This window comes from Lathamus discolor, chromosome 1 (assembly GCF_037157495.1).
Source record: "Lathamus discolor isolate bLatDis1 chromosome 1, bLatDis1.hap1, whole genome shotgun sequence".
Classification (NCBI taxonomy): Eukaryota; Metazoa; Chordata; class Aves; order Psittaciformes; family Psittacidae; genus Lathamus; species Lathamus discolor.
The window spans coordinates 37,530,522-37,550,902 of NC_088884.1; the positions used below are offsets into that span (position 1 = coordinate 37,530,522).

General features: G+C 43.7%; 1 protein-coding gene across 1 annotated transcript; it reads right to left on the reverse strand.

The window, feature by feature from the left end:
- Positions 1-9,025: 9,025 nt before the first annotated feature.
- Positions 9,026-19,131, reverse strand: ECHDC3 (enoyl-CoA hydratase domain containing 3). Its single transcript, XM_065668129.1, has 5 exons — positions 18,961-19,131; positions 18,731-18,852; positions 16,513-16,610; positions 13,069-13,269; positions 9,026-11,069 (listed from the first exon to the last, which is right to left on the reverse strand). Exons 1-5 carry the CDS (start codon positions 19,083-19,085, stop codon positions 10,740-10,742), a joined length of 876 nt encoding a protein of 291 aa, XP_065524201.1. The 5' UTR covers positions 19,086-19,131; the 3' UTR covers positions 9,026-10,739.
- Positions 19,132-20,381: the final 1,250 nt, after the last annotated feature.

Below are 20,381 nucleotides of genomic sequence, written 5' to 3' on the forward strand. Positions count from 1 at the left end.
GCCAAGAAGAAATGACCTATGATAAGTAGGAGGTTGGACTGCACAGTCATGTTACTTTTCTGCCTCCAACAGCTTGCCCAAGGTCACACTGGCACTGGAGTTTTGTGAGAAAGCTGGGTAGGGAATCCAGGTTTGGTTTTTCCCAGATTTTTAAACTGTTTTCCCTCTGGTTTACATTTCAGAACTAAAAAATGGCTGATAAGAGTCATATCACAGAATCACAGAATGTTTTGGGTCAGAAGGGTCTTTATCAAAGCCCCATCCAACCTGGCCTTGAATACCTCCAGGGACGGCACATCTACAACTTCTCTGAGCACCTATGCCAGTGTCTCACCATCCTCATGTCCTTATAGGACTTTATATTCATTATAGGAATTTTATGTATATATATATATATATATGAATATAGGAATGCATTTAAATATTATAGTGATGGATGGGACAGAAAAGTCTAGGACATTTTAGCAAGGGTTTTTTTAGCCTATGTGCTACTGAGCTCTTTACCAGGACTTTTGCTGAGGTAAATTTACTGTTTGCATTTTGTTACTTTGGTAACTGTGCGTGCTGAATAAATTGATGTTGCATTGCAACCATCCAGTGCCTCATGAAGATTTCAAGCTGTCCATGGAAATATTCCTTGATCATCTGCTCCAAATAAATGCTCATGTAGAAAAAGACTAAAAGCTTATGGGGATATCCACAGACAGCAAACAAAAAGACTTTATCTTTGACAACTTCCATTTTACCATGCTGAGTACATGGGAAGTACTGTGTTTTCATAGGCTGTGTAAAAGGGCAAGTCTTCTCTTGCTGCCAGATAAATGCTATTCCCCTGTTTAAGCAGCAGAGGCTTCAGATTTCAGGGATTCAGACCAGTTTCCAAGCCCAGCTCTGGGGGGAAGGCATCAACATTTTAATTCCTGAACTGTAGTGATGTCACTGTATTGAATAGGTCTTCCATCTAAGAGAAGGATACTCTTACAAAACCTACGACCTGAGGACTTTGCTGTCACCGTCCTAGCTAGCTAGGCCGTGGCAGTTAAACCTCAGGTGTAAAGGGTGGGGCCAGTTCTGCGCACGCTGCACCTCACCTAAAATATCCACTGCGCAGGCTGGAAGGGTTTACTCTCACTTGTCTGTATGGACAGGTGAGGGTCGAAACGGCAGGTGACAAAGTGCATGGGAAGCTGCAGGTCCAACCTTGCATGCAGGTGGGTCAGGACTTGAGTCGCTCAAGATTGCCTCAGGAGAAATCAGTCCTGGTTGGAAACTTCCTGATTGCCTAAGCAGCCTTTTTCCAAACAGATTTGCCTATCCCACATGCCCTTGGTCACCATGCTTGTAGTAAGCGTGAGTAAAGCCCTTCCCAAATCTTTGCTCACGAAGCCAAGCCATCAAATAGGTTATAGCAAGAGTAACAGCAACAGTAAGTAATAATATTGATAATTGGTAATAACCTTAGGCTAATGAATAAGGGGCTGATTATCCTTGTAGGAATATTCTTGCTGGTCCCAATGAAAAAAGGGTAAATAGGTCAGTTTTAGAGTCCTCTGCGTGGCTGCTCTGGAGAACACCTTTGTATTTCTCCTGCAGCGCCTTTTGTCAGAGAACCAAACATTCTCATTACCCTGCTCTTTCATCTGTTAAATCTCATTTATTACAGGTTTTGCATTAAAACCTGATGCTTTCCCCCAGTCCAGTAGTGATACCAGTTAGGTTGCACAGAAAAGGGGTAAACGCTCCATCCCTGGCAGTGTTCAAGGCCAGGTTGTACAGAGCCTTGGGTGGCATGGTTTAGTGTGAGGTGTCCCTGCCCATGGCAGGGGGTTGGAACTGGATGACCTTAAGGTCCTTTCCAACTCAAACCATTCTATGATTCCATGATTCTATGGTAGGTGGTATTTTGTAAAGCTTTCTGGATTTGTATGTACTTACATAAGAATCTCAGCATTCACAAAACAAATAACCCCCAAGGAGGGAGAGAAAAAAGACAAAGAATTCTGACTTCACACTAAGGGCTCAGAAGCAAAAAAAACAAGAAAAAGCACACTAATTTTCAAGTATTTTAACCTAATCTAGTGAGATCTTGAAAGAGAAGGGAGGCTGATTCAGAAGTCTATATTTATACAATATCCTAACATTTAGAACAGAGATTTTTGTTATAGGATTAACTCCATTAAAGAACAGGTGATAAAGTTTTAATGGCAGGAAGGGTATATTTCATGAAACAGGTACAAGAAAATATCCTTATCTAGACTAAAGACCACATTAGGAGAATGACTTCATGTATTCATTTGCTTTCTCCTTTCCCCCATGTTCTATATAAGTTTTAATAATTCTTTATTGTGCCTTTCCAGAAGCATCACTCTGTGTCTACACTGAGAATGATTTGGGGCCAGGAAGTGGAGAAGAGCAGAGTAGGTATATATCATATTATCCTTGATGCTGACAGGGCAGAGCTGACAGGGAAATAATCGCTCATCTTTCCAAAAATGATTTCATCCCCTGTAATTGTTTATAGGAGGACAGGTCTGGAATAAAACCCAAGTGCCACTAACACCTCCTCTGTCATCAGCAGCTGAGGCAGCCTGAATGTCAGCATTCTCTTATTGCAGTTGATTTGTCCTTAAAAACTTCTTCAGAAAGCATGGTTAGACATGACCCATTACATCAGACTTCCCTGACATACAGCTCTAATGAGCCAGGTTGCAGATAGTCTAAGACATTGCCATCCTATCCCTGCCCTGCCTTTCCAGGAGGTGACTTGCCTTCAGCAGGATCAGTGGATGAGATCAATACCTATATCCATATCAAGTCCAACAGGTGAGTTTGTGTTGCAGTTAAAGTTACTGTAAAGAGTTGGCTCTGTTTTGATCTAGGCTACAGGAATGTTTCTTATTCTCAGTTAACTTCACAGCACGACAAGTTTTTGTTTCAGCAGGCTGAAAATACTGTCTGACCTAAGGAGGGAAAATGAAAGTCTCTTGTGGTAAGTAGCTACGAACAACAGCCATGAATCCAACCCAGGAATCTGGCTGAGATTTTAGCAATACAAATTCAACTTGTTATTTTATCATCTGGTTTTGGTTTTGATTTTGTTTCTATTATGAACATAATCAATAAAATATATAATACCCCTGGGATGCTCCCATGATCACAGCTCCAGGATACTAATATTAAAGTAAGGATTACTTTTTTTTAAGGTCAGATCATGAAAATAACTACCATTGGCCACATCAAAGTTTAATGAATGATTTTAGCCTTTCCAAATCCACAGTGGTATTAAGGGTATATTTCTACTATTTGATTTTTATAAAAGCTATGGGTTTGACAAAAATAACTCCTAATATTGACAACAAGCAACCAGGAGATGGTACATCCTACAAGTGAAGAGTCAGAAAGGTACAGCTTTGATGGTTTTTCCCTCCTTTGGGAGCGTACAACAGGATGGGGATGTGTTATTTGGTGGCTAAATTCAGGAATAGTATAATTGAGGTGCAGTACCAGCAAAATCAAGACAAATGAATCCTACTCATTGCAGAATGAGATTTGTCCTAAAGCTTTAGGCCCTCATGGAAATTTAACCATTTGTTTATTCCCCTGATTGCTTCAAGAAGGAAGCCACATTTTCATGAGATTATTTAAATATAGAGTGATTAGAAGGTTTTGCAGCTACAGAGATAGATGGGCTGTACGTAAAATTTCTGCTCTTTGTAGCAACCCAATGTGATATTGAGCAAGATAATGGTCAGAAAGAACATTGCCAGGCTCCTAATGAGAGACTGTTGACAGGAAAATTACCCCAGCATTCATCAAAAAGCCAATAAATGTCAAGTGTGGGGCCTTTGATGCAGTAGCTCATAATTCCTGTTCAGAAGTCTTTGCAGTCTCTTCAGGGCATGCCATCATTCTGCATTTCTGCTGATTTTAGTGAAAACTTAGTTGCTGAAGCAGTGCAAGGAGCAGGTGTTGGCATTCTGAATGCCACTGTCACCGTGAGACCTCAGGCAGAGCATGTTTGGCCTCAATATCCCCATCTGCAATACAGGTGTGACCACATAGGTATTACCTAGCAACAATTCCATGAAGGACACAGTGTTGCTATGCAAATGCTCAGAAATCAGGAGCTAGATGGTAAAAACTGTGATGCTGTTTTGCCAGTGAGTTAGTCATGTATTTTTAATGTTAACTACATCCAGCTCTTTGTGCGTTTGTAGTACATATTTTCAAGCTCTCTTCTCCACAGCCGCAGGAGATTGCTTCACACCAACACAAAATTAATTCTCACCCAGTCTGCCTAATTCTAGGCTGGGAAGCCTTGAGAAAACCACATGAAGTTTATGTAAAAGCTTATATAAAGTCCCATTCAGTTCTTTGCCTCCATGGAATGCGGAAGGTCTAAATACCTTGCTCATCACCCAAGTCCTCTCTTTATCTTCAGCTTACACATCCTAAATGATGTGGCGAGGCAGATTGTTGCCTGGTCCATGAGTGAGGAACAGCCTTGTGCTGAGTGTTTATCTAGCTGTTGCTGCACCCTGGCTTTTTGTTTGCCTTGTTCATGAGGGGTGCCTGAAGCTGTATCACGAGTGATACAGCATCACAGAATCACCGAATGGTTTGGGTTGAAAGGGACCTTAGAGCTCATCTAGTTCCAACCCCCTGCCACAGTCAGGGATACCTTCCACTAGAGCAGGTTGCTCCGAGCCTCTTCCAACCTGGCCTTGAGCACTGCCAGGAATGGGGATATGATCATATCCTCCAGATTTTGCCTATAGATCTTGTCTGAAATTTTCAGGTGAAGACTCAAAGCCAGTCTTCTAAGGCCTCCATGGACTCTGAGGTCGGTGGCTGGATCATTCATTACATTCACACCAGCAAACTCTTGGTTGCATTTTCTCAATCAGTTTTTATTCCATCTGTTTCTGTGTATATGGGCAGAAAACATGTCCCTGTCACTTGCAGGGATAAGCTGCATCCTAGAGGATGTATGCAGATTGAGCCGTACTTAGTTTCCAGGGAAGGCTGTGTATATGCCACATGCTCTTAAGATCACCTGAAACTGGGCTAGTTATCTGTCAGACATTGCTGCAGAGCAGATCCCTTGATAAAAATGAATGGGGGGACAAGGGATAGACTCCTTGCTATTTTGGGACAAACCTTCTCCTCAGGCAGCAGACAGCCACAGTGGTAAAGGCTCCCAACCCATCATTTGGTTTGCTGTTTTTTTTTGCTGTAGAACTTAATTAATGATACTGGATCCAGTCTGTTTTGCAAGAATAACCTGTAAATCCATTAAATTAAACAATAAAGGCAGAAATAAAAAATTATATTGCATAGTCAATCTATAGGTGCCAGTGCAGGAATGTTCTGAAATCTGAAGTTTTTGTGTCTAGTGGTTCAACAAGCGGGACCAGACAACTAACCTGGGTTACTGGAAGGTGTGCCTGCCAATGGCAGGGGGTTGGAACTGAATGAGCGTCAAGACCCCTTCCAACCCAAACCATTCTATGACTCTATGGAGTGTGCCTGTGGATGCCACCCTTTTTGGAACTGATGATTACTAATTGCACAATTACTTTCTTGCATGAAATAGTACAAACAAGTACTGTGAAAAATCAGTTAAAACATGCTTACAAATACTTTTTTCTCTTCAAGATTTGAAGACAACACAAACATTTGTCATACCCATGAATAAGACTGAAAGATCAGGAGCCTGGAGAAGCAGTGTCCTCAAAAATCTGAACTCAGTTGTCCAGAGCTCCATACTTCCTCAGCTTCCACGGATTTGAACTGTGAAGGAGCTTGGTCTTTTACAGGGAAAGCCAAGGATAAGGTAAAGTTCCTACCTTCTGCCTATTATATGAACAACCAGAACACCATTTTTGATAGTTAACTTCCCCTCCCATCACCATTTTGTCTTGCTAAGGTGTGTCTGTTCTGAACTCATAGTGAAAAACATTAAGGGTAGCTAGAATCATAGAATAGTTAGAGATGGAAAGGACCTGAAGATCATACAGTTCTAATCCCCTGCCGTGGGCAGGGACACCTCAGACTAGACCAGGTTGCTCCAAGCCCATCCAGCCTGGCTTTGAACACTGTCAGGGATGGGGCATTCACAACTTCCTTGGGCAACCCATTCCAGTGCCTCACCACCCTTACAGTCAAGAACTTCTTCCTTATATGTAACCTGAACTTCCCCTGTTTAAGTCTGAACCCATCAACCCTTGTCCTATCACTACAGTCCCTGATGAAGAGTCCCTCACCAGCAAAGACCTCTATGCCTTTGAACTATTAGTATCTTACAAGGCCATTCAAGTTCAAGAAATTCCATGCACAGAAATAAGACAACCAGAATTCAATCCCATTGCAGTGTAACTATTTCAAATGAAGTAATTATTCTTTAAAAACACAGGGCTTTTTTCTTCAAAAATTATAACCACCAGTTAATAACAATGCCAAACCCTATCTTATGTGGGTGGCAATTGCAGAAGGAGTATTTCAAAATACTTAGGAGAATATTCTCATCTAAACTATCCCTCATGTTTTAATATGTCAGTGACACCATTTGATTACCGCTGTTAGTTGGAAAGAGCCTTGTTCTGCAAAAATCAGATAATGTACTTATTTCTAAAAGCCTAGAACAAAAGACCCAGTAGAGATTTGCTGAGTAGTTACAAAATAGCCATTAAATATGAATATTTTTTAAAACAATTTTCTCTTTCCTAATGCTTTTAGAGCAGCATGTGGGAACAGAGGCTAAGTGCAGCATCTTGCTGCATTAAAAAAGGACATGACGAAGGTTATTGAGCTCCACGTTTATCCCTTCTATCTCTTAAGTGCTCCTAATAGTTTCTAACCTACAAAGACTATGTGAGTTTATATAAAACTTCCCCATCTTTCCTAGAGGTAACAATAAAAGTTTGTATTTTTTAAACAATTATTCCAAATGATCCACATTTTTCACATTCCTATAAAAACAAACTATGTTTGAGGGTGAATTCAAGTTTAAGTTTCCATTCCTCAAACATAGCAGCAGAACTGACTTTTGCTCTTTTCATCCTTTTTCATTTCCATCACAGATGGAAAGAGGCTTGCTTTTTTGCTTTGATGGGTTGTATATGCATAAATGATAAGAGTATTTATATCACTAGTTTGAATGAAACTGTGTAGGGCAATTAGAAAGAAGAGAGGCTGATTTTTACTCCACCCTGTCCAGGTCTTGTTCCAATATAAGGAATAACAATTTCATTCCACTGCTCGGGAAGCAAAGTGTCATTAAATGCCTTGAGCCCAGCAGTGCACCTCCTAGAGTGCATCCCATGGCTACTGCGTCAGAAGCATATTGCCGGAACCATGAGACCACCTCTCATAACGGGGACAACACACAAGGCTGGCACTGCCATCAACAACCTTTGCAAGGTGGCTTCATGCTCAGATTGTTCTGAAGTAGACCTCCAACAAATGCAGTGCACAGCACTGGGCCTGGGCTTCCTCTGCTTCCATATAGCACCATCATTGTCCAAAGACCCAAAGACAAAAATGGTAACTTTGCATTGCAGCAGTTTTTCAGTTCAAGGTACCTGCAGTAACAGGCAGGCCTGCAGGAGGGTGGGTTTTAGCACTCCTGAGGATGCTCAGCAGCATTAGGCAAGGCCTATGGGGAGACTATCAGGGCACCATGAAGGGCTAAGTAAGCCAAAGCTGATGTGGACTTATCCATAACAGATCAGGAGTAATGGATCCCCGGAGAATCATAGAATTATAGAATGGTTTGGGTTGGAAAGGTCCTTAAGATCATCCAGTTCCAACCCCTGCTACGGGCAGGGACACTTCGCACTAGACCATGTTGGCCAAGCCCTGTCCAACCTGGCCTTGAACACTGCCAGGGATGGAGCATTTACTACTTCTTTGGACGGCCTGTTCCAGTGCCTCACCACCCTCACAGTAAAGAACTTCTTCCTTAGATCTAACCGGAAAGGGAGAGAACTGTCCCAGGACTTTACTGAGTATCTGCCACTCCAGAGGAGGACTGAGGAGTGAACTAACACTCATACAGACAGGGAACCAAGGATGCAGGAGCAAACATACCTTAAACAAAATCCTTTTTGATTCATGCTACTTCCACATTTGGAATTTTAGTAGCTGTTGGTAAGATTTATCTGATCTAACTTTAGACACTAAGTCTGAGCTAAGCACTTTAGGCTACTTTGACTGTCAACAAAGGGAAAAGGGCCCATCCATAGTATGCTTCACCTTTCTTAAATGCCTATTTAAATATGAAATGGATGACCCTTCATAATCTGGCTATGTGGAACTTCAGAATAAATGCTGAGAGGCCATCCCATGTTGATTACCATGGGTTGATACTGAGGCTCCTATCATTCAGGATCATCATCAATAATACATCCTCAGCTTATTTGCAGATGATGTGAAACTGCGGGAATGGCTGATGTACTGAGTGGTCTGACTTCAATCCACAAGAACCATAATCTAAGGGGAAATGCAAGCTGCTGATCCCGGGAAGGAACAACCCCAAGGACCAGTACAGGCTGGGAGGTAACTGGCAGAGCAGCAGTCCTGCTGAAACCAGGCTTACAGCAGGTGAATGCCCAACTGAACATGAACCGACAGTGCACTCTCATCACAAATGATGAGTACTGAGCAGTTTAGACTGGCTGAAAGTGGCCAGCAGATGGAAGAAATACTTTGTTCTCCTCTGCTCAGCACTGGTAAAGCCATTATTTGGAATACAGTCCAGTTTTGGTACAAACAGTACAAAAGGAATGTGGAGAAGCTGGAACTGGTCCACTGGAGAGTTACCAAGCTGGTTACCTAGAGAACATGACCTACAAGGAAAGTGGAGGAAGCTCCATGTGTTCAGTCTGGCACAGGAGAGTCCAAGTCTGGTCTAACTGTAGCTTATGACTTCATGAAGAGAATTACAGAGATAATGGAGCTGAAGTTTCTCAGTGATGTCAGATAATGTATGTTGTGGATGGAGTGAGGCACTTCACTCATCACAGAGAAGCAGCAATGTATTTTATTGACACAAACCGGCAATTGAACAACATTTGATAGTAAATGCAACAGTGGTTTAACAAGATTTCATGGCAAGGTACACTTGATTATTTATTGCACAGAGAACAGTTAGGGAGCCCCCCCCTGTTGAGTCATGAGGTTCAGAAAGGATCCCCTTGCTTCCTAATCTCCTTCTCAGAGGGGAGTCTAACTGCAGCTGGATCCAGACTTGGTCCACAGTTTATGACTAAAGCATTACAAATGTGCAATTAATCCTTTATATCACTCAGGTAAGTGATACTTCAGATTTTCAGTGCTCTTATTCCCAATTCAATTATTTAGTACCCAATGTGATGAGGATTCTCTGAACTTCAAGGAGGGACCTTGAGCTGTCCCTGCTCGAGGGGAGATCCTGGCACGCAGCCCACTGCCATGCAGAAGAGCTCCACAGGACCTGTGCCATTCACTGTCTGTGGAGTAGGATAATTCACTCATAGTCACATTCACATGCTGACTACAGGAGTTAGTTTTTTCCAGATTTGGCTTGAGTTGGACATTTACCAACACTGCAGTCAGTTGGGTGCATTGCTCAGATTAACCCTTGGCCATCGTGGTGTTACCTGTTTCCCCAAATCCACTTTGAGCCAGATGCAATCATCATAACCAGACACATCTGTTATGAACACCACTACTGGTTATCACTTGAGCAGGGATACAGGAAATAAAGGTCAGGTTGGGTGGGGGGAACACACTGCCACCATATACCAGGGGGTAGTGGCAAAAAAAAAATGCTGCTTTGAGGCTCAGACTGGGCATTAAGAAAAAATATTTCATCAGGAGGGTTGCACAGCACTGCAACAGGTTACCCAGAGGAGCAGCTGAATCCCTGTTGTCAAGAACATAAATCCGTGGCGGAGCTCCTCCAGTGTTAGTAAAATCCTAGCTCTGAGCACATGGATGGATTTTCCAACTAACACATCTGAGATTCTGTGGTAAACTGAAGACTTACAGCCTGTAAATGACAGCTGGGTCAAAACCCTGCCAAGGTGAGAATCTCTGCTGAAGCTGACAGGCAGTGGCTTTCACAGTGTGCCCTTTGTGAAGCTAAACACTCCTAAACCATGCTCAGCCTCACTGGAGTTGATGGCAAATTCTCCAAAGTTGGGATAAGTGACTGAGATGATCGTGAAAAACCAGGATTTGCTGAGGGAGACAAACTAGTGATACTGCAGTTCATAAGCAGATATATCTGTAGGGAGCAATGGGCTACTGTTACAGGCTTCTGTCTGTAACATCTAAACAGCACTGGAATCCATCATGATATGTACTACCATCTTATCTGGAATGTGTCCAAGCCATTTAATTCTCTATTAATAACAGTAAATGGCAATTCTCTTCCAGAATGATGGAGACAGGTACTGAACAGGGTGATGTGGGCTCTCTCCCAGTTCCTGTGATTCTCTGAGTAACCTGGGACATGCTAAACTGATTTTTGCAGCACGAAGTTCCTTCTAAAACCATAGATTAAATTCGTTGCTGAAAAAAACCATTGTGTTTGATTTTTCCTAACATTTATTATATACTTAGAATAAATTTATTGTGTCTTTGGCATATGTAAGAAGAGGCATTTCACTTTCAGTAAGAACAAAAATGGAGTTCCCAAAGGCAACTGCGTGAAGAATCATAAAGCACACCTAAGGTTAGCACAGAAACAAGATTCATTTCTTCTCATCCTGAGAGTGTGACCAGACAGGCTTACGTTTCTGAATAAAGGCTTCAATCCCTTCCTGCCCATCTCTCAAAGTCAAATTGTCTACCATGACCTGAGTAGTCAGTTTATAAGCAGTATCAAGGTCCTGGGCCATCTGTCTGTAAAAGGTGGCTTTCCCCAGGGCCAGGACAGATTTGCTGCTTTCACATATCTTGTGAGAGATCTTCATGGTCTCTTCTTCCAGCTTGTCTTCTGGTACCACCTTGCTGACAAGCCCGTGCATTAATGCTTCCTGGGCAGAAAGAGGTTCACCTGTGAAAAGCATCTCTAATGCCACCTGAACAAGACAAAACATTGTATTACATCAGTTCAACTGCCTTATCGCTTTGGTTTGTTTGGGCAGCTTCAGCCTCCTCCTTCAAGTACAAGTTACTCTTTCGATAAACTTAAGATTTAAATCTTTTAGCTTCTTTAAGCTGCCGAGGAAACGTCGAGAGGTTTCAGCAAAGAGGACTGGGTGTAAAGCTGGCTTATTTCAAACCTGCCCACTGATTCCCACTGTCCTAGGCTGACACCTCTGGGTTTCTTTTCAAAAGCCTGTAATTGCAGTAGGAACTGAGAGATGTGGACGGTTCACAAACTGAAATGACTGAACTCAGCATTTTAAGCTGGGCATATAATAAGAAGATTTATTAAGTGAATGTGTAGGGTTTGAAAATACCAGACTTAGTTTTAAGTTTGTTAGGGCTGGTTTTAAATGTGTCCTTCTTAAAGCCATTAACTATTTCAGTTTCCTGCTGCTTCCAGCATCTTGTATATCACTAACAATGTTTTGTCATGACTCTTGATGTAATTACCCAATGCCCTGAACTGTAAGAGCTGATGATCCTTGTTGGTATCTTTGCTCTGGTATTTACACATTCATTTGATACATGGTTTAGTGCAAGGTGTCCCTGCTCATGGCAGGGGGGTTGGAACTAGATGATCTTAAGGTCCTTCCCAACCCTAACTGTTCTATGATTCTATGATTCTGTAAGGTAAAATCAGTCATCCTGAGAACTGTGGGGAATGTTCTTGCTCCTTTGAAAAGTGGCACAGAGAAAAGTATATCCCACATGTTTTAAAAAGGTAACAATAAACCCCAGAAATACCAATTCAGGAACAGTTATGACAGTTCACTGTAGCAGACTTGGAACAAAACCCCACAGACTGACTATATGTGAACAGGACAGCCTCATGGATGGGAGGTATAAGGTTGAAGCTGTTATCCAGCAACTGAAGTTCGGCAGTTAAGTCACTGCATCTCAGCAGAGCCCTGCTGGGCTTGGAGAGTCTGTCCTCATGAATCCAACAGCATTAGAACTGGAAATGCCTTTTCTCAGTTACAGAAGCTTTACAGATCATCATACTGTTGTTTATGCAGTGAGAAATCTGTAGTCACAATCAGTAGGAAATAAAGCAGGAAGAAAGTATGGGAAGGTTTTAGATGCTATTTAAAGCATCTTGATCTACACCCAGTCAGCTCCTGCTGGCAGTGAAATGTCACTGCCTGGCAAGAGTTGATACCTCGGTGGGTTTGATATCCTGAACTTGCAGGGGTTTCCTCATCAGGGGAGAACATCACTGGCGAAAACACAGAGCTGTGTGTTGCAAAGGAAATGGATGGCTGAGCTGCTGTGCTGCTGGGACTAGCTCATGCTGGCTGGAATCGCAACAGGAAGCTGCTTTCCCTAAGCAGAGTTCATCCCTTTATGATTTTTCCCAGTCCCAGACAAAGATGTCTTTTGCAACAAAGTATTTTCAATGTTGTGCTATATCAAAATAAAGTCCAGGCAATGGAACATCTCCTGTGGAGATGTCCTTGCAGAGTGGAGACAGGCTGAGAGAGCTGAGCGTGTTCAGCCTGGAGAAGAAAAGGCTCCAGAAAGAACTTAGAGCAGCTTCCAATACATAGAAGGGGTTGACAAGAAAGCTGAAGAGGGGCTTTTACAAGGTCATGTAGTGACAGGACAAGGGGGAATAGCTTTAACCTGACAGAGGAGAGATTTAAATTAGATATCTGGAAGAAATTCTTCCCTGTGAGGGTGCTGAGGCGCTGGCACAGGGTGCCCAGAGAAGCTGTGGCTGCCCCATCCCTGGCAGTGTTCAAGCCTGGGCTGGGCGGGGCTTGGAGCAACCTGCTCTGGTGGAAGGTGTCCCTGCCCGTGGCAGGGGACTGGAACTGGATAAGCTTTAAAGTCTCTTCCAACCCAAATCATTCTAGGATTCTGTGAACTAAACCTCCTAGCACTGGAACCTACTTGCAAAATTACAGAGTATCTGGGAAGGAAGCCTACCTTTCTTGGAAGAGATCTGCCCAAGGCCACAGCTGGTGTGGAGCAGAAGAGTCCAATGTTCACCCCAGGAGTAGCAAACTGAGATTTCTCACTTGCCACTGCGATGTCACAGCTGGCCACCAGCTGGCAGCCTGCTGCTGTAGCCAACCCATTCACTTTGGCAATCACTGGTACTGGAAGTTTTTGGATTAAAGTCATAACCTGTATGCGCAAAAGAAAGTGGTCAGTTAGTCCTGGAAATTCAAATGGTAGCTGTTCTAAAACACAACCGATGTGTGCAATTTTAGACCAATGATGTACCAGTATCTGCTGGGTTTATGTAGCATGAGCTGGTCCTGCTAACTCCAGTGGAAATGGTAAACCCAAGAATCAGAGGCAGAAACACTTGTTATCAGATCTGCATGGAGCTTGGGTACCTCTGCACCACAGGTCAGTGTTCCTGGCTGTGGGAAATTGTGAATCACAGACACACCATCCCCACCTTCATTTGCCCTATAATGGAAAACTGGCTTCGTCACAAGAAATTAAACCAGCCTCTTGTTGGTTTCTGCATGATCTCGAGCCTGGGTTGGTCTCACCCAAACACCGTCACTGGATTATCTTTCTAGGCTTACTCTTCAACCCAGGAAGAGACCTGACAGCAAACAATTTTTCCTGCTTGCATTTAGACATAAGAAGGGAAAAAAAGCCTCATTCTTTCTCTTAGATAATTCTTGAGGGTCGGACATCCAATTTCAGATTGCTGAATTTAAGGAAGATGAATTTGTCTTAACTTTTCTAACTCTGATTCCCCTTTCATACAGTAGTGTCGTGGTTTAAACAAAGTCAGCCATAAACCACACAGCTCGTCCACTCACTCCCCCCCTTCTTTCCCTCCCTCTACTCCTGGAGGGATGGAGAGGAGAATCAAAAAGAATGCAACTCCCATGGGTTGAGATAAGAACAGTTTAGTAACTAAGGTATAACACAAACCACTGCTGCTACCACCAATAATAATAATGATAAAGGAAATAACAAGTGAAGAGAATACAACACCTCAACACCAGCCGACTGATAACTCGCCCCACTCCCCCAGCTGAGCACCGACAGATACCTCGTCTAACCCTGCAGTCCTAGCCCTTCCGGGTAACTCCCCATTACATCCTGGGCATGACATGCTGTGGTATGGAATACTTCTTTGGTCAGTTTGGGTCAGGTGTCCTGTCTCTGCTTCCTCCCAGCCTCCCCTCCTCCCCAGCAGAGCATGAAGCTCAGAAAATCCTTGGCCAGACCAAACATTCGAGCAGCAACTGAAAACATCGGCGTTATCAGCACTGTTCCCAGGCCAAAAAATCAAAAACACAGTGTTGCACCAGCTACTAAGAAGGAGAAGAATTACTGCTACTGCTGAACCCAGGACAAGTGGGAATCAACAAACTCACCTAATTTTAATGCCTGAAGACTGAAAATGCTACTTAAATTATTACAGTCATTATCTGGATTAAAATAAAATACTCTCATGTTAGCACAATGTAGCAAGATAACAAATATTTATTTGCTACTTCAGTATCTCCAGTAGGTGAAGATAAAACCAGCAAATTCCATGTTGCTTAGGTAAAATTACCTACATTTGGTTCTGAATTTGATCAGTCTTTGTCTCTGTTCTTCTACCTTTGTTTAGTTTCAGTGGATCTTGAGAAGCAGACAACAGAAGAGTATGTGCATATGTGCAGACAAACAAGTACAGAGTGCTCTTGTGGCTGCAAAAACTCAAAGTCAATACCTTCTCTGAACCCCCCCCAACCTGGTACTTCTGACTGTGTATTTGAAAAGCTTCTGGACATGTGATATTCTCAACTGTTCTCAGCTTGTATGTGGCAAGTTCTTAGTTCTCAGATACTGCATTATATAGTATGGCAAACACTGCTGTGTGCATGGGGAAACAGAGGAGGAGCAGCTGAAATGATCTGCTTAAGATTAACCATTATAGAGGAGATGTAGAAGCTGAGGTTTCCGAAAACCAGTCCAGTGCTCTGGACCCCTTAGTCCACAATACTGCAGGCATGTCATTTGGGTAGGATCCATTCCACTGAAGTACTGAAATCCAGGAAAACACAATCCCATTTTGGAAGCCCTCAGAAATACCTTTCTTTCTCTTCTGACCACCACAAAAGCAAAAGTCAATTGTTCTACTGTACTAGAGCATCAATTAATTTCTCTATTTCTGTTGCCTGTAAAGTGCCAATATTATTTAACAGTAAGGCTTTCTTCCTCCACAGTGATAATAGTGAGTTGTGATTTATGAGTAACTTAAATCCCTTTAGGATACTCAGGTAGAGAGTTTAAAGCACTCACCCCTACCATGAACATCAGAAAAGGGGTCACTTCAAATGCCATTTCACCTCTTACATTTAATTTCTTCCCGAACTTGCTTTGCCAATTTCACAGAACCATTTAGGTTGGCAGTGACCTCTTAAGATCATCGAGTTTGAGCCCTCTACTCAAGCAGACTCAAGTAGAGCGGGTTGTCCAGGACTGTGTCCAGTTGGGTTTTGAGTATCTCCCAATCTCTGAATTTCATGCTCTCAATACTACTAATCTGAAATTGTTGTACTAAACTGACTATACAGTAGAGCTCCATTCTCATGGAGATAGCTAGGCTTGGTTTTAACTTTAAATCTGACATTCTGACGTTTTTCTATTTTTCTTTATCAAAGCTTGCTCTAGTACTCATTAATACTGAATACAGCCATAGTGCTTTATATACACACAGGAGAATTTAAATCCTTTTAGTCCTTAAAGTGAGCAATTTACCAGCTCTTCATGCACACTGTACGGAGTGTGCCTTATCTTTCCTTTCTGCCTTATCTTTCCTTTTCTGTGACCAGGAAGCTGCATGGTTCAGTTTTGCACTGACAACATGCTGGTATTCTGCCCTGCAACTGCAAAATTGATGTTAAACTATTGGCTGCTGAACTATCAGACCTTGGCTCCCTCCTGATGAAGGGACTAACCTGTAATTCATTCATACTGGCACTTACCTCTGTGACTAGCATACCAAGATGGAACCCAGGCATTGCTGCCAGGGTTAGTAGCTAGGTGCTGGGAAATAACACTTGATCACAAGTAATTTGAAAGTGGTTATCCCCAGATTTCTAGGAAAGACATTGCCCAAACACTAGGCTGCAAGGAACACTGGCTGAACAGAGGAACACGTCATGCCTGTATCTATTTTAGGAGACATGCACTCTGGCATTCTAGCCCTTTTAATCTCTGGATTTCTCCAGGGAATTCTCATAATTTCACCAGGATTACATATTAAAATGGCAGAGCAGCAAAAAGCAAGGAATCTGGAGCAACCATCTGTGCTTTAGGTAGCAGATAAGCAATGCTGTCCTTCCTTGAACCAGTACCATTGTTTGCTTTTGATACCAGGCAAAAGGGTGGCACTTAAGAACTGCTTACCTCTGCACACATTTCAAATACTTGGGAATGATGCTTCACATCATCTTCACTTGAAAGTTCCTTTAAATCATGGCCGGAACAAAATACAGGTCCTTCAGCTGCAAAGAATTGCAGGAAAAGTCAGTCTGGTTTAATCAAGAAACCAGGACACCAGAAAAATCAAGAAACCAGGGGTAGAGGAGTATCACTGTCCCAGGGGGAGGTATGTCAAGGAGGTATCCAGGGCCAAAAAGGAGCCTGGGGAAGGAGTTCCACAGAAAGTTCCAAAATACTGCCTTCTGGGTTTTGTAACAACTTTAAATTGCAACATTTAAACACAGGAACACCCATAAGCACTTTTTAAAGCCTGGTTTTACTTCCCTTCCAAGTTAATTCTGTTAATAATAGAATGAGTCCAGCTTCTTGTAAGGATACTGTTCTGAACAGCCCCCTGGGACAATGTAAACAAGTCAGCTGGAGCAAGGACAGAGTGCTCTGCTCTCACACAAATACCGTTAGTCCCTATTTATTGTACCCATCATTAATGATTAACTTCTGCTAAATAAGCATCAAGATTTTTGTGTCACAGCGCTCAAGGCCACAGCGAAAAAAGGAGAAAAGTTTGTTCTGCTGGAGGAGAACCAGAAGGGTTGTTGGGGCATTGCTTCCTCTACTGTAAAACTGTCATGTAGGCAACCCCAAAAAGCACATCAGGGTTTGTGCAGCAGAAGAGCAGGTTCCCGTGGACCTGCGCTTTGAATTTGCTTGCCTCCAGTAGCAGCTAAGGTAAAACACCCTTTACAACAGCTTTCCTTTGGCATGAAGGTATCTGCCATAAGAATAAAACAATTTGATGCTTCTGAATCCTTCAGAACTCCTCAGATATCTGTATGGATGTGACATTTCCAGCTACAATTATGCAAACACAACCTCTGCACTTGTTTCTTATGAATCAGATTATTGTGACACTGTGTATCCAGAAACAGCCACACATTGCGCTTGCAAACTCCCAGACTTTTGTACTCCTGAAGAAGAATAGGAAGTGTTTCACACAATTTGTAACTGCTGTTTGAAATGTTGAATATATATATCTAAACTCATCCCAGTGAACTCAGACTACTTACATTCTCATGTTTGTGTGCACTAACGCACTGCGTTTTTCTCTAGATACACAAAACAGCAGCATCCTAAATTAATAAACCTATTTCTCTAACATATGTGGAACAGAGGCAGGGGAAAATTATCTTAGATAGCAGAAGAAAAAGCAATGGCTTAAGAACAGCTCAAGTTTCATTATATTTAAGAACTCTAAAGGAGAATACCTAGATGGAAGAAAACTGTAACAGGCTCAGAGACTGTTCCCATCTGCAGGTTACGGGTGACTGCAGTGTTGTGTTCTGGTCTGTCCTTCTTCAGAGGGTTTTAAAAGCAGTTTTGACAAACCAGTGGCAAAGATGATGAGGCTGATCCTGGCTTAGAGCTGGGGCACAGAGTACACAAACTGAAGAAACCATGTGAGCTGTTTACTGCCATCTATACCTACTACAAGGCAACAAGTGTCACTCCAGCTCAGCCTATTCCTGTACAAAATCCTGTATCTGGGAATGATATTTCTTTAGTCTGAGCGCCTGGTTTTGTTCTGTTTAAAGTATTTTTTACACACAGTTATTTCAACCTACTGATTGCTTTTACAAAAGGAAAAAGCTCATTGACTGTGAACGCATTGCAAAACCTGACTGAATGCTGACATTTTGAAGAGTGTTTCTGTGGTGTTTCTTCTTAGACATATTAACTGTCAACAAAGGCATAACAAAAAAACAAGTCAGTGGTTAATACCGTGTTCAAGAATGAGGAATTAAGTACATGAGAGTGGAAACTGGGGTGTGCATAAAAGAACAGCAGGACAGCAAGATCTGAAGTGTGAAGGCACCCTTAGGATACATACCCCTGAATGTTCCTGGCCAGCTGTATGGAAAAGAATATACAAGTCCCATCCCATTTTCTGTAACTAGAATCATAGCATCCCAGACTGGTTTGGGTTGGAAGGGACCTTAAAGCTCATTCGGTTCCAATCCCCTGCCACAGGCAGGGACACCTTTCACTAGAGCAGGTTGCTCCAACCTGTCCAACCTGGCCTTGAACACTTGAACACTAACTCTGTGCGAGATTTTGGTTTAACCTCCCTATTACCCCCTTCCTGCCCTTCCCCTCGCCCTGCCCTTCTCTGCTGTCTCCGTACCTGAGATGATAATAACTCGGAGGTCCTTGCTTTTGACGTCGTGCAGCAGGTCCTCCCTGAGGGACTGCAGCATGGACAGGGACAGGGCATTTCTTCTGCTCGGGTTGTTCAGGATGATGTTCCTGTACGAGCACAAGCACGGTTACTACAACAAGGCACTACACGCACCCAGCGCCTCAGGGACAGGCCCGCAGCGGTGCCTGTTCCCTGCGGCCCGGCCGCCGCCTCACCGGACACCCTCCTCCTGCCGCCGCACCGTCAGCTTCTCCGGCCGCCCGGGCCCCGACGCCGCCGCCGCGCTGCTGAAAGCCGCGGTCAAGGCCCGCCTCAGCCGCCACAGCGCGGCGGCCGCCATGGCTGCGGGACGGGACGGGACGGACGGGGCAGCGGGCGGCTCGCTACCGACCCCTAGGCCGGCGGGCTGCGGCGGAACGGGCCGGGCCGGGCCGCGGGGCGGAGCTCCACCGGGGACACGGGGAGTGCGGCCGGCGGACGGGTACGGCGGTACGAACCGTGCCTCGGTTGTGATGCTCCGTTTCTCTGCCGTGAGACGTGGCGGGTAGGAAGGTGGAATTGGTTTATGATCTTCAGGGATGTTGGAGGGACTCCATAAAATGTGGACTTTTGCTATACTTCATTTAGATTTCACTGAGCATTTGCGTTTGTGACCAAATTAATTCCTTCACTGTGCTGAAACCTCTTCACTGACGCTAAGCTGGGATCTGTCCTGAAAAGAGGATCCTTTTTAAACTGGGACCTGTCACCAGTGGGGTCCCCAGGGATCAATGCTGGGCTCAACACTGTTTAACACCTTTGTAAGTGATCTGGACGATGGGGTCAAGTGTACCCCGATGAAGTGATGCTGAACTGAATGGGAAGTGGACTCTTTGGAAGGGAGAGCCACCCTGCAGGATGACCTGCATAGGCTGGAGGAGTGGGGTAACAAGATACGGAGTTCAACAAGGACAAGTGTAAGGTCTTGCACCTGGGAGGACACAATCCAGCACAGGCTGGGATCTTCCTCTGTGGAAAGGGACCTGGGGTCCTGGTGGGCTCAATATGAGTGAACAATGTGCTCCTGTGACAAAGAAACCCGACAAGATGCTGAGCTGCATCAACAAGGGCATCACCAGCAGACATAAAGATGTCATTGTCCCACTCAGCACCTGTCAGGCCACACCTGGAATACTGGGTGCAGTTTTGGTCCCTGCTATGCAGAGAAGCTGTGGACAGGCTGGAGAGGATCAGTGAAGGAGCACAAAGGTGATCCAAAGACTGCGGAGCCTGTGGGGGCAGGCGTTTTGCAATCTGAGAGGGCAAAAGGCTATGTAAGATGGAGAACTATGTGGGCACTACAGCAAACTGGTATACACTGAACAGTTACACATCTGAGCCAGAAATGGAGGAGCAAAGATACTGCCATTAGAGGAGTGAGAGTGCGGCATAGCCTTGCCATAGGAGCCTCATGGAGAAAACCTGTTTGTTTGTTTCTTTAAAGAGGGGCTCAGGAGGCTTCTGAAAGAGGTTCTTTGATGTTTCTGCTGAAGTTACCAGAGGGATGGATCTGGGGGAGTGGGTCCCTCTCTGTTTGTGTTTCTGCTGAACCCCAAAGCTCTCCTTTGCCAGCTGCTGGTAAGACGCATAGTAAGTG

Coding starts and splice junctions, on each gene's coding strand:
- ECHDC3 (XM_065668129.1), bottom strand. CDS start 19,085: ATGGCGGCCGCCGCGCTGTGGCGGCTGAGGCGGGCCTTGACCGCGGCT. Junction 18,853..18,960: donor CGGCAGGAGGAGGGTGTCCG/GTGAGGCGGCGG, acceptor GTGCTCGTACAG/GAACATCATCCTGAACAACC. Junction 11,070..13,068: donor GCAGATCTCTTCCAAGAAAG/GTAGGCTTCCTT, acceptor TGTCTTGTTCAG/GTGGCATTAGAGATGCTTTT.